This window comes from Chiloscyllium plagiosum, unplaced genomic scaffold (genome assembly GCF_037043375.1).
Source record: "Chiloscyllium plagiosum isolate Xiang-an unplaced genomic scaffold, Cpla_swu_hap1 HiC_scaffold_9, whole genome shotgun sequence".
In the NCBI taxonomy this organism is placed as follows: domain Eukaryota; kingdom Metazoa; phylum Chordata; class Chondrichthyes; order Orectolobiformes; family Hemiscylliidae; genus Chiloscyllium; species Chiloscyllium plagiosum.
Window position 1 is genome coordinate 95,869,284 of NW_028270147.1, and position 14,571 is coordinate 95,883,854.

The following is a 14,571-nucleotide window of genomic DNA, read 5'->3' on the forward strand; positions in this document are numbered from 1 at the left end:
AGTACTGAGGCAAGGCTGTGCTGTCAGAGGGTCAGTACTGAGGGAGTGCAGCACTGTCAGAGTGTCAGTACTGAGGGAAGGCTGTGCTGTCAGAGGGTCAGTACTGAGGGAGTGCAGCACTGTCAGAGTGTCAGTACTGAGGGAAGGCTGTGCTGTCAGAGGGTCAGTACTGAGGGAGTGCAGCACTGTCAGACGGTCAGTACTGAGGGAAGGCTGTGCTGTCAGAGGGTCAGTACTGAGGGAGTGCCGCACTGTCAGAAGGTCAGTACTGAGGGAGTGCCGCACTGTCAGAGGGTCAGTACTGAGGGAGTACAGCACTGTCAGAGGGTCAGTACTCAGGGAGTGCCGCACTGTCAGAAGGTCAGTACTGAGGGAGTGCAGCACTGTCAGAAGGTCAGTACTGAGGGAGTGCAGCACTGTCGGAGGGTCAGTACTGAGGGAGTGAGCACTGTCGGAGGGTCAGTACTGAGGGAGTGAGCACTGTCGGAGGGTCAGTACTGAGGGTGTGCTGCACTGTCAGAGGGTCAGAACTGAGGGAGTGCTGGACTGTAAGAGGGTCAGTACGAGGGAGTGCAGCACTGTCAGAGGGTCAGTACAGAGGGAATGCCGCATTGTCAGAGGGTCAGTACTGAGGGAGTGCCGCAATGTCGTAGGGTCAGGACTCAAGAAGAACCACACTGTCAGAGGGTCAGTACTGAGGGAGTGCTGCACTGTCATTGGGTTAGTGCAGAGGGAATGCTTCACTGTCAGAGGGTCAGTACTGAGGGAGTGCAGCACTGTCAGACGGTCAGTACTGAGGGAAGGCTGTGCTGTCAGAGGGTCAGTACTGAGGGAGTGCAGCACTGACAGAGGGTCAGTCCTGAGGGAGTGCAGCACTGTCAGAGGGTCAGTACTGAGGGAGTGCAGCACTGTCAGAGGGTCAGTACTGAGGGAAGGCTGTGCTGTCAGAGTGTCAGTACTGAGGGAGTGCAGCACTGTCAGAAGGTCAATACTGATGGAAGGCTGTGCTGTCAGAGGGTCAGTACTGAGGGAGTGCCGCACTGTCAGAGGGTCAGTACTGAGGGAGTGCAGCACTGTCAGATGGTCAATACTGATGGAAGGCTGTGCTGTCAGAGGGTCAGTACTGAGGGAGTGCCGCACTGTCAGAGGGTCAGTACTGAGGGAGTGCTGCGCTGTCAGAGGGTCAGTACTGAGGGAGGGCCGCACTGTCGGAGGGTCAGTACTGAGGGAATGCTGTGCTGTCAGAGGGTCAGTACGAGGGAGTGCAGCACTGTCGGAGGGTCAGTACTGAGGGAGTGAGCACTGTCGGAGGGTCAGTACTGAGGGAGTGAGCACTGTCGGAGGGTCAGTACTGAGGGTGTGCTGCACTGTCAGAGGGTCAGAACTGAGGGAGTGCTGGACTGTAAGAGGGTCAGTACGAGGGAGTGCAGCACTGTCAGAGGGTCAGTACAGAGGGAATGCCGCATTGTCAGAGGGTCAGTACTGAGGGAGTGCCGCAATGTCGTAGGGTCAGGACTCAAGAAGAACCACACTGTCAGAGGGTCAGTACTGAGGGAGTGCTGCACTGTCATTGGGTTAGTGCAGAGGGAATGCTTCACTGTCAGAGGGTCAGTACTGAGGGAGTGCCGCACTGTCGTAGGGTCAGGACTCAAGAAGAACCACACTGTCAGAGGGTCAATACTGAGGGAGTGCAGCACTATCAGAGGGTCAGTACTGATGGAGTACAGCACAGTCAGAGGGTCAGCACTGAGGGAGGGCCGCACTGTCACAGAGTCAGTACTGAGGGAGGGCTGCACTTCAGAGGTTCAGTACTCAGGGAGTGCCACACTGTCACAGGGCCAGTACTGAGGGAGGCTGCACTGTCAGAGGTTCAGTACTGAGGGAGTGCAGCACGATCAGAGGGTCAGTACTGAGGGAGGGCCGCACTGTCAGAGGGTCAGTACTGAGGGAGTGCAGCACTGTCAGAGGGTCAGTACTGAGGGAGTGCAGCACGATCAGAGGGTCAGTACTGAGGGAGGGCCGCACTGTCAGAGGGTCAGTACTCAGGGAGTGCAGCACTGTCAGAGGGTCAGTACTGAGGGAGTGCTGCACTGTCAGAGGGTCAGTACTGAGGGAAGGCTGTGCTGTCAGAGGGTCAGTACTGAGGGAGTGCAGCACTGTCAGAGGGTCAGTACTGAGGGAGTGCAGCACTGTCAGAGGGTCAGTACTGAGGGAGTGCAGCACTGTCAGAGGGTCAGTACTGAGGGAGTGCAGCACTGTCAGAGGGTCAGTACTGAGGGAGTGCCGCACTGTCAGAGGGTCAGTACTGAGGGAGTGCCGCAGTGTCAGACGGTCAGTACTGAGGGAAGGCTGTGCTGTCAGAGGGTCAGTACTGAGGGAGTGCCGCACTGTCAGAAGGTCAGTACTGAGGGAGTGCCGCACTGTCAGAGGGTCAGTACTGAGGGAGTGCAGCACTGTCAGACGGTCAGTACTGAGGGAAGGCTGTGCTGTCAGAGGGTCAGTACTGAGGGAGTGCAGCACTGTCAGAGGGTCAGTACTGAGGGAGTGCAGCACTGTCAGACGGTCAGTACTGAGGGAAGGCTGTGCTGTCAGACGGTCAGTACTGAGGGAGTGCAGCACTGTCAGACGGTCAGTACTGAGGGAAAGCTGTGCTGTCAGAGGGTCAGTACTGAGGGAGTGCAGCACTGTCAGACGGTCAGTACTGAGGGAAGGCTGTGCTGTCAGAGGGTCAGTACTGAGGGAGGGCAGCACTGACAGAGGGTCAGTCCTGAGGGAGTGCAGCACTGTCAGAGGGTCAGTACTGAGGGAGTGCAGCACTGTCAGACGGTCAGTACTGAGGGAAGGCTGTGCTGTCAGAGGGTCAGTACTGAGGGAGTGCAGCACTGACAGAGGGTCAGTCCTGAGGGAGTGCAGCACTGTCAGAGGGTCAGTACTGAGGGAGTGCAGCACTGTCAGAGGGTCAGTACTGAGGGAAGGCTGTGCTGTCAGAGTGTCAGTACTGAGGGAGTGCAGCACTGTCAGAAGGTCAATACTGATGGAAGGCTGTGCTGTCAGAGGGTCAGTACTGAGGGAGTGCCGCACTGTCAGAGGGTCAGTACTGAGGGAGTGCAGCACTGTCAGATGGTCAATACTGATGGAAGGCTGTGCTGTCAGAGGGTCAGTACTGAGGGAGTGCCGCACTGTCAGAGGGTCAGTACTGAGGGAGTGCTGCGCTGTCAGAGGGTCAGTACTGTGGGAGGGCCGCACTGTCGGAGGGTCAGTACTGAGGGAATGCTGTGCTGTCAGAGGGTCAGTACTGAGGGAGTGCAGCACTGTCAGTGGGTCAGTACTGAGGGAGTGCAGCACTGTCAGAGGGTCAGTACTGAGGGAGTGCAGCACTGTCAGAGGGTCAGTACTGAGGGAGTGCCGCACTGTCAGAAGGTCAGTACTGAGGGAGTGCCGCACTGTCAGAGGGTCAGTACTGAGGGAGTGCAGCACTGTCAGACGGTCAGTACTGAGGGAAGGCTGTGCTGTCAGAGGGTCAGTACTGAGGGAGTGCCGCACTGTCAGAAGGTCAGTACTGAGGGAGTGCCGCACTGTCAGAGGGTCAGTACTGAGGGAGTGCAGCACTGTCAGGCGGTCAGTACTGAGGGAAGGCTGTGCTGTCAGAGGGTCAGTACTGAGGGAGTGCAGCACTGTCAGAGGGTCAGTACTGAGGGAGTGCAGCACTGTCAGAGGGTCAGTACTGAGGGAAGGCTGTGCTGTCAGACGGTCAGTACTGAGGGAGTGCAGCACTGTCAGACGGTCAGTACTGAGGGAAAGCTGTGCTGTCAGAGGGTCAGTACTGAGGGAGTGCAGCACTGTCAGACGGTCAGTACTGAGGGAAGGCTGTGCTGTCAGAGGGTCAGTACTGAGGGAGTGCAGCACTGACAGAGGGTCAGTCCTGAGGGAGTGCAGCACTGTCAGAGGGTCAGTACTGAGGGAGTGCAGCACTGTCAGACGGTCAGTACTGAGGGAAGGCTGTGCTGTCAGAGGGTCAGTACTGAGGGAGTGCAGCACTGACAGAGGGTCAGTCCTGAGGGAGTGCAGCACTGTCAGAGGGTCAGTACTGAGGGAGTGCAGCACTGTCAGAGGGTCAGTACTGAGGGAAGGCTGTGCTGTCAGAGTGTCAGTACTGAGGGAGTGCAGCACTGTCAGAAGGTCAATACTGATGGAAGGCTGTGCTGTCAGAGGGTCAGTACTGAGGGAGTGCCGCACTGTCAGAGGGTCAGTACTGAGGGAGTGCAGCACTGTCAGATGGTCAATACTGATGGAAGGCTGTGCTGTCAGAGGGTCAGTACTGAGGGAGTGCCGCACTGTCAGAGGGTCAGTACTGAGGGAGTGCTGCGCTGTCAGAGGGTCAGTACTGAGGGAGGGCCGCACTGTCGGAGGGTCAGTACTGAGGGAAGGCTGTGCTGTCAGAGGGTCAGTACCGAGGGAGTGCAGCACTGTCAGAGGGTCAGTACTGAGGGAGTGCAGCACTGTCAGAGGGTCAGTACTGAGGGAGTGCCGCACTGTCAGACGGTCAGTACTGAGGGAAGGCTGTGCTGTCAGAGGGTCAGTACTGAGGGAGTGCCGCACTGTCAAAAGGTCAGTACTGAGGGAGTGCCGCACTGTCAGAGGGTCAGTACTGAGGGAGTGCAGCACTGTCAGACGGTCAGTACTGAGGGACGGCTGTGCTGTCAGAGGGTCAGTACTCAGGGAGTGCAGCACTGTCAGAGGGTCAGTACTGAGGGAGTGCAGCACTGTCAGACGGTCAGTACTGAGGGAAGGCTGTGCTGTCAGACGGTCAGTACTGAGGGAGTGCAGCACTGTCAGACGGTCAGTACTGAGGGAAAGCTGTGCTGTCAGAGGGTCAGTACTGAGGGAGTGCAGCACTGTCAGACGTTAGTACTGAGGGAAGGCTGTGCTGTCAGAGGGTCAGTACTGAGGGAGTGCAGCACTGACAGAGGGTCAGTCCTGAGGGAGTGCAGCACTGTCAGAGGGTCAGTACTGAGGGAGTGCAGCACTGTCAGACGGTCAGTACTGAGGGAAGGCTGTGCTGTCAGAGGGTCAGTACTGAGGGAGTGCAGCACTGACAGAGGGTCAGTCCTGAGGGAGTGCAGCACTGTCAGAGGGTCAGTACTGAGGGAGTGCAGCACTGTCAGAGGGTCAGTACTGAGGGAAGGCTGTGCTGTCAGAGTGTCAGTACTGAGGGAGTGCAGCACTGTCAGAAGGTCAATACTGATGGAAGGCTGTGCTGTCAGAGGGTCAGTACTGAGGGAGTGCCGCACTGTCAGAGGGTCAGTACTGAGGGAGTGCAGCACTGTCAGATGGTCAATACTGATGGAAGGCTGTGCTGTCAGAGGGTCAGTACTGAGGGAGTGCCGCACTGTCAGAGGGTCAGTACTGAGGGAGTGCTGCGCTGTCAGAGGGTCAGTACTGAGGGAGGGCCGCACTGTCGGAGGGTCAGTACTGAGGGAAGGCTGTGCTGTCAGAGGGTCAGTACTGAGGGAGTGCAGCACTGTCAGAGGGTCAGTACTGAGGGAGTGCCGCACTGTCAGAGGGTCAGTACTGAGGGAGTGCTGCGCTGTCAGAGGGTCAGTACTGAGGGAGGGCCGCACTGTCGGAGGGTCAGTACTGAGGGAAGGCTGTGCTGTCAGAGGGTCAGTACTGAGGGAGTGCAGCACTGTCAGAGGGTCAGTACTGAGGGAGGGCCGCACTGTCGGAGGGTCAGTACTGAGGGATGGCTGTGCTGTCAGAGGGTCAGTACTGAGGGAGTGCAGCACTGTCAGAGGGTCAGTACTGAGGGAGTGCAGCACTGTCAGAGGGTCAGTACTGAGGCAGTGCAGCACTGTCAGAGAGTCAGACGGTCAGTACTGAGGTAGTGCAGCACTGTCAGAGGGTCAGTACTGAGGTAGTGCAGCACTGTCAGAGGGTCAGTACGGAGGGAGTGCAGCACTGTCGGAGGGTCAGTACTGAGGGAGTGCAGCACTGTCAGAAGGTCAGCCATGGCTCGATGGGCTGAGTGGCCTTACTTCCACTCCTATGTCTTCTGGTCTCTATAACCTGTTCTAAATCTGTAGCTCTTCTGGAGATTACTGTTGTTTACTGAATGTCCCCAATCCCATACAGAAGGTGGTGTTGGGGCTTGCTGTTTCATTGTGTGTAGGAGCTCTGTTGATAATTAGCACCCCCCAGAACTACTCTCGGAGTCCGAGGTGCTTTCCATGAGCACTCTTCACCCACAACCTTGACTCATAGCGCTTTTATGATATGGTGGTAGTGTCAAGTTCCACCTGCTCCAGAGGTGTGGCGCATTATCTCTGAACAATTAATTTAGAAAATATCTTTTACACTTTTTAATACCCACTTAGAGCTAAAATCCCTGCTTCTCCAACAATGCAGCTTCCGCCTGGATTTAACACCCAAATCTGCAGAGTGAGATCTTAACCCAGAAACTCCTGACCCCCAAAATACCAGGGCAAAACATCCCCTTTAACTTACCTTGTGTTCTTAAATTGAGCTCCAGTCCCACCAGAATACTCATTTCCAAGTATTATGGGGCTTATTTTAAACCAGTTTTACCGTCTGGATAACTAAATACACCTCAGTTTTAAGCTGAAAATCAATTCTCCCTCTTTTGATAACCTGCAAACTCACCTTCTACCCTCAAAGCTGCAGGGGGACCGGGTAATACTAGTACCCATAATTGCGACTGAAAAGAGCTGCCGAGGGATGGCAATATACCGGTAGGTGGTGCAGAGGACAGATGGCCGGAGGGATGACGGTAAATGAAATGTCTGGCTGGGTAAATTAAAGCTGGGTAAACAAGGCTAGAAGGTGCCAAATTCAACCTCTTGTCTGGCTGTGGGCGATGGGGGAAACATCTTCAGTCATTGCGATCCAAACAGGTGGGCATATTGCTCTCCACTACCCTCTCGTGGGTTTTAAGGCCAGCAAGGGTTGGTCAAACCTGCCTCCCTGTAATGGAGGTCACAGCACGTAGAGTCATACAGCACAGGAACAGACCCTTCCTTCCAAACAGTCCGTGCCAACCATAATCCCAAACTGAATTACTCCCACCTGCCTGCTCCTGGCCCATATCCCTCCCAAACCTTTCCTGTTCATGTACATACTGAAGTGTCTTACAAAGAGTGTAACCGTACCCACATCCATCACTTCCTCAGGCCATTCTTTCCACACATGTTGCCCCTCATGTCTTTTTAAAATCGCTCTCAGCTGAAAAATACACTCCCTAGTCTTGAAATGCGCCACCCGAGGGAAAGTAAAAAAACACCTACCATTCACCCTATCCATGCCCCTCATGATTTTATAAACCTCGATAAGGTCACCCCTCAACTTCCAATGTCTGGTGCTGGAAAAGCACGGCAGGTCAGGCAGCATCCGAGGAGCAGGGAAATCGACGTTTTGGGCAAAAGCCCTTCATCAGGAATGGCTTTCGGGTGGTTCCTGATGAAGGTCATTCCTGATGAAGGGCAAATTGCCCGAAACGTCGATTTTCCTGCTCCTCGGATGCTGCCTGACCTGTTGCGCTTTTCCAGCACCACACCTTTTGACTCTGATCTCCAGCATCCGCAGTCCTCACTTTCACCTCAACCTCCTATGCTCCAATGAAAAAAGTCCCAGCCTATTTATCCAGCGTTTCTTCATAACTCAAATCTTGCATATTCGGCAACATCTGGTAAATCTCTTCTGGGGGAGCTAAACTGCAAATTCTCGAGATTTTCTCATCACCCTGTTCGGAGATGTTATCACACAGCTCTGAAGCAGGTGGAATTTGAACGCAGGCTCCCTTGTCAAAAGGTAGGAACACTACCACTGAACCACCCGAGTCCCAAAGCTGAACTTCTGTGGTATAGACGAGGCTTGCATTGCCTTGAGTTTAGAAGATTTGAAAGGTTGATGTCTTTGAGGTATTTAAATTGATTCATCGATCTGACAGGACAGAAACGATTTCCACTCGTGGGAAAGTCCAAAGCAAAGGGGCAGAATTTGTCATTCAACCTGTGGAAGTGTCAGAGGGCAGGATCGACAGAGTTCAGAGATCCTGGCAGGGGCTGGTTGTGGGCTTTTGGAGATGGCAGAGGGGAGGCGGGTGGGGAAAAAAGGTACAGAGGGATTTGACAGCAAGGATGAAATCCTCAAAGGCTTATCCTTCATCCTGGCCTGACCCACAGTCAGTGTTCCTCAGAATCAACCCTACCTGCTTCCCAATCCAGGCGGCACCTCTTCCACCAGGTAGGAACTGGAATGATTTCTTCTCACCTGAGGGTGAAGAGATTGGAAGGACACAGCTTTCCTCAGGTAAGCCAATGGGGATACCTAGTAGAAGATGACAGAACTGCACTGAACCCATTCCATGCACGTGTCATGTTGGCATTAAAACTTTTACCTCTGGTTACAAGCACACAGACAGAGAGGAACAGTCTCATTAATAAGATCTAATGGATTGTCAGTGAAATCTCCACCACCCCTTATCCTCGGGTCCCACGGGATTATTAGTCTTTCAACGCAAAAAAACAGGTTCAATGGTCAGAGCCAACTCCCTGACACCATCACCAAGCACCAAGCAACCAGGAGGCTTCGGTTCTCCACTACACAACACAGCCACTTGGTGAATGAACATCGCTCCCATTCCCGTCAGAATCCTGGGGTGCCTCCATGAGTTTTTATGGGTATCGAGCACCGTTCTAAAATCCAAACCAAATTTTCTCCACTCGTCTCCCTCTAACCCCTTCTCAGTTAAACACTTTCAGTTACTCTTGGATTTAGACCATAGGTTAGAAGACCCCAATGAGTCTCATCCACCATTCCATTATGACTGATATGTACTTCAACCCCATTCTCCTGCCTTCTCCTGGTTATCATTGATTCCCTTATAAATCTCTGCCTTAAATGCACCCAATGATGTGGCCTCCACACCCCTCTGTGGCAAGAAATTCCATAGACTAACCATCCTGTGGCTGAAGGAATTCCTCCTCAGCTCAGTTCTAAAGGGTCGTCCCTTCACTCTGACACTGTGCCCTCACGTCCTCATCTCTTCTAAACGGGAAACATCTCCTCTATGTCCACTCAATCCAGGCCTCTTGGTATTCTGTAAGTTTCAATCAGATCACCCCCTCATCCTTTTAAATTCCAGCGAGTCCAGACCCAAAGTCCACAACATCTCCTCATATGACAAGCCCTTCATCCCTGGAATCATTCTTGTAAACCTGCTGTGGACCTCCTCCAAGGCCAGCACGTCCTTCAGATATTCCAAATGCAGTCTGGCCAGAGCCTTAAACAGCCTCAGCACCACATCTCTGCTCTTGTATTCTAGCCCTCTTGAAATAAATGCCAACTGCATGTTAACCTTAAGACAGTCCTGAACGAGGACGCCTATGTCCTTTTGTGCTTCAACTTCTAAAGCCTTTCCCCATTTAGAAAATAGCCTACACCTCTACTCTTCCTACCAAAGTGCACAACCTCACTCTTTCCCACATTGCACTCCGTCTGCCACTTCTATACCCACTCTCCTGACCTGTCCAAGTCTTTCTGCAGACTCCCTGCGTCTTCCACATTACCTGTCCCTCCATCTATCCTACTGTCATCTGCAAACTTACATTTCCTCAGCGTCCAATTCAATTTGAACCGTACAACACAGAAAGGGACCATTTGGCCCATTGTGCTGACGATGTCCCCTTTGGCTGAGGTTTCCAATCAGACCCATTGACTTGCTCTTACACAGTAATCCGTCCTAAATTGATGCAACAGTCACGAAGTCTCTTCTTCCTTGGGAATTTGGTACGTCCATAAAGACTCTCACCAACTTTCATCGATGCGCCACAGAAAGCATTCTATTTGGATGCATCTTGTTATGGCAACCGCACTGCCCAGGACTGCAAGAAACTACAGAGAGTAGTGAACACATCCCAGACCAGCACACAAGCCAAACCTCCATCCATTGACTCCATCTATACTTCCCGCTACCTCGGGAAAGCAGCTAGCATCATAAAAGACCCCTCCCACCGCAGTTATAATCTCATCCAACCTCTGCCATCAGGCAGGAGATACAAAATCTTAAAACACATGTACCAACAGGTTCAAGACCAGCTTCTTCCCCACTGTTATTAAACTTCTGAAACCTCTTAAATTTCAAATCTAACATTGATCTTGCTTTTTGTGCACCTTCTTTGCAGCTGTAACTTTGTATTTTTCACTCTGTTCAATCACCGATGATCTTTGTATGTATGATCTGTCTGCACTGGATGCAAAACAAAACAAAACTTTTCACTGTACTTAGGTACATGTGACAACAATAAATCAATCAAATCAAAACCCCACCTCAACCCCTGTATCTCCCAGTCATGTTTACAGTCCCTCTGCCTGAACCATATCTCAAGATTTAAAAAAAAGCCCTCCACCCAATCCTGGTTCAACCTTTCCTGAGGATTATAGCCTGTCAGTTTTGAGACTAATAAGTTTCTGCTCCCCCATCAGTGATTTTGTAACAGAGAGTACAAGTGTCCACCTTATATCAGTGTGGATAAAACAATGTCCTGGCCTAAGCAATGCAAGACAGGCAGGAGGTTGGAAGAACTCAGCAAGCCAGGCGGCATCAGGAGGTGGAGACGTCGACGTTTCGGGTGTAACCGGTCTTGGACAGGGTTAGGAGAAAGTTAGGGATGGCAGATGCTGGAGAGTCAGAGTCGAAAAGTGTGGCGCTGGAAAAGCACAGCAGGTCAGGTAGCATCCAAGGATCAGGAGAGTTGACAGTTCCAGCCTAAACCTTTTATCAGGAATGTGGGGTGGGGGTTTTGGTGGGGGGGTTGAGATATAAATAGGGGTGTGGGGGTGGGGCGGGGGGAGAAGGTAGGTGAGAAGGCGATAGGTGGAGGTAGGTGGTGGGGTGATTGTGATAGGTTGGTGGAAAGGCTGGAGCTGATAGGTTGGAAGGAAGATGGACATGTAGGACAGGTCAGGGGGTGGTGTCGAGTTGGAAGGTTGGATCTGGAATGAGGTGGGGGTTTGGGGAGATTAAGAAACTAGTGAAGTCTATGTTGATACCATGTGGTTGTCGGGTTCCGAAGTGGAGGATGATTTGGCAGTGGGGGGGCGGCCCAGGACTTTCATGCCCTTGGGGGAGTGAGGGGGAGTTGAAGTGGTCGGCCACAGGGCAGCAGGGGTATTTGGGTCCCTTAAATGGTCCACGAATTGGCGCTTGGCCCCCCCCCCCCAATGTAGCGGAGAGCACACCAAGTGCAACGGATGCAGGAAATGAGATGGGAGGAGGTTATAGAGATGTACAGCACAGAAAAAGGCCCTTTGGATTTATCGACTTTTATGCGTTTCAAGACATCCTGCACCTCCTCCTCTGTAATATGGACATTCTTCAAGATGTCACCATCTATTTCCCGACAGTCTACATCTTCCATGTCCTTCCCCATAGTAAACACTGATGCAAAATACTCACTTAGTATCTTCCCCATCTCCTAAAGCTCCACACAAAGGCCGCCTTGCTGATCTTTGAGGGGCCCTATTCTCTCCCTAGTTACCCTTTTGTCCTTAATGTATTTGTAGAAACCCTTTGGATTCTCCTTAACTCTAGTTGCCAAAGCTATCTCATTTCCCATTTTGCCCTCCTGAGTTCTCTCTTAGGTATACTCCTACTGCCTTTATACACTTCATAGGATTCACTCGATCCATCCTGTCTATATGGTGGCACAGTGGTTAGCACTGCTGCTTCACAGTGCCAGAGACCCAGGTTCAACTCCTGCCTCAGGCAATTGTCTGTGTGGAGTTTGCACATTCTCTCTGTGTGGATTTCCTCCCACAGTCCAAAACGTGCAGGTTAGGTGAATTGGTCGTGCTAAATTGCCCGTAGTGTAAGGTGAAAGGGTAAATGTAGGGGAATGGGTCTGGGTGGGTTGCTCTTCGGAGGGTTGGCGTGGACTTGTTGGGCCGAAGGGCCTGTTTCCACACTGTAAGTAATCTAGTCTACCTGACATATGCTTCCTTCTTTTTCTTAATCATACCCTCAATTTCTCTAGTCATCCAGCATTCCCTACACCAACCAGCCTTTCCTTTCACCCTGACAGGAATATACTTTCTCTGGACTCTCGTTATTGCATTTTTGAAGGTGTCCCATTTTCCAGCCGTCCCTTTACCTGCAAACATCTGCCTCCAATCAGCTTTTGAAAGTTCCATCAAAATTGGCCTTCCTCCAATTTAGAACTTCAACTTTTAGATCTGGTCTATCCTTTTCCATCACTATTTTAAAACTAATAGAATTAGAGACCCGGGTTCAATTCCCGACTCAGGCGACTGACTGTGTGGAGTTTGCACGTTCTCCCCGTGTCTGCGTGGGTTTCCTCCGGGTGCTCCGGTTTCCTCCCACAGTCCAAAGATGTGCAGGTCAGGTGAATTGGCCATGCTAAATTGCCCGTAGTGTTAGGTAAGGGGTAAATGTAGGGGTATGGGTGGGTTACGCTTCGGCGGATCGGTGTGGACTTGTTGGGCCGAAGGGCCTGTTTCCACACTGTAATGTAATGTAATGTAATCTAATCTAATTATGGTCACTGGCCCTAAAAGTGCTCCCCCACTGACACCTCAGTCACCTGCCCTGCCTTATTTCCCAAGAGTAGGTCAGGTTTTGCACCTTCTCTAGTAGGTACAATGACATACTGAATCAGAAAGTTTTCTTGTACACATTTAACAAATTCCTCTCCATCTAAACCTTTAACAATATGGCAGTCCCAGTCTGTATTTGGAAAGTTAAAATCCCCTACCATAACCACCCTATTATTCTTAGAGATAACAGAGATCTCCTTACAAATTTGTTTCTCAATTTCCCTCTGACTATTAGGGGGTGTATAATACAATCCCAATAAGGTGACCATCCCTTTCTTATCTCTCAGTTCCACCCAAATAACTTCCCTGGATGTATTTCCAGTGCGATGCAACTGAAATGATATATTGAACTGGACTGTTTTTCAATATGTCATTTTGTTGCATCACACTGAAAACGTTTGCTATAAATTCTGTGTCTTATGATCTTACACTCCACAACCACCTGATGAAGGAGCAGCGCTCGGAAAGCTAGTGCTTCCAAATAAAGCTGTTGGACTACAACCTGGTGTTGTGTGATTTTTTTTTAACTTTGTAAGCTCCAGTTCAACACTGGCACCTCCACATCAGTCTGAGCGTGGGCTGGCTGCATGATAACCATTCTTGGAAAGCCCAGCAGGTGGAGCTCACGTGCTGCCAGAACTCCAGGCTCGGGAAGACCAAATGAGCAGCACAGAAATAGGCTGTGTACACAGAAACCACGAGCAGGAGTGGGCCATTCAGCCTTTTGAGCTTACTGTAGCACACGGTAGGATCACGGCAGATCAATCTGACCCTACGTCGTCTCCATCGGTGCACATGGTGGCTCAGCGGTTAGCACTGCTGCCTCACAGCACCAGGGTCCTGGGTTCGATTCCCACCCGTCTGTGTGGAGTTTGCACGTTCTCCCCGTGTCTGTGTGGGTTTCCTCCGGGTGCTCCGGTTTCCTCCCACAGACCAAAGGTGTGCAGCTCAGGTGAATTGGCCATGCTAAATTGCCCACAGTTTTAGGTGCATTAGTCAGGGGTAAATATAGGGTAGGGGAATGCGTCTGGGTGGGTTTCTCTTTGGAGGGTCGGGGTGGGCGTGTTGGGTCGAAGGGCCTGTTTCCACACTGTAGAGAATCTAATCTAATCCCACTTGGCAGCAGGCAATAGTGAGACCTGCAAACTCACCACCCTGTCAGTTTTGTTTGTTTTCCCTGAACTCCCTATGGATTCATCCCTGATTATCTGAAGGTTGGCTGAGGGGGCAGGTGACAGGCCATCCATAACCTAATTCAAGGCTTGAGGGGCTGAATGGCCTGTGCTCCTGTACATGTTTATAGCCCCTCGGTCTGGACTGCCAACACCATCTCCACAACAAGCAGACTCGCCTGTAATTTTCAAACACCTCGGTGAGGTCACCTTTTGGTCTTCCCAGCCTTCAATCTTTCCCGCTAATTGTTTACTGTCTATTGTCCCTTTGAATTTTTTTTTTTTTTGCAGAGTTTCTACGTCCTGTGTAAAAGATGGAGGAGGTGCAGGGTAAGTACGATCGGGAACGACTGAACGGCGAGGGCTGTGCAATTTGACGCTGGATCTCAGTGAGGGCCGCAGTACCCACCAGCTGGAGAGACTGGAGAGAAGGACTCTTCCTCAGCCTTGCTTTGACCTCCTCGCTCCTCAGGGCTGTAGGCCGAGGGTCTGCCGACCGGGGGCTAAGCTGCTCCATGCTGGCTGAGCGGAGCTTGCTGAGCTTCCTGACAGTGTTGTGTCCAATGGAAGAGAGGAAGGCTCTCAGGGCAGAGCGCGGTCTCTGCTGGCTCTCGGTAATGCACAGACATCGGGGGCTGTTGCTGGGGTCTCTGCACAACAAAACAGAGGGTCAGTCACAGATAGCTCCTACTGTAGACTAGGAACAGGTGGGGGAGGGGGAGGGGGATGCTCACTCCGGGAGGGTCAGTCACACAGGGTATAATATCTG

General features: G+C 51.9%; 1 protein-coding gene across 2 annotated transcripts in view; it reads right to left on the reverse strand.

The window, feature by feature from the left end:
• The window catches only part of LOC122548037 (uncharacterized protein KIAA1614-like), a 200,047-nt gene that overhangs the window by 47,869 nt on the left and 137,607 nt on the right, over positions 1–14,571 (reverse strand). For both annotated transcript variants that reach the window (XM_087990290.1, XM_087990289.1), the window contains 2 exons: positions 14,212–14,452; positions 8,225–8,343 (listed from right to left, as the gene is read on the reverse strand). In XM_087990290.1, coding sequence (XP_087846416.1) covers positions 8,225–8,343; positions 14,212–14,452 — 360 coding nt within the window. The remainder of the gene's footprint in view (positions 1–8,224; positions 8,344–14,211; positions 14,453–14,571) is intronic.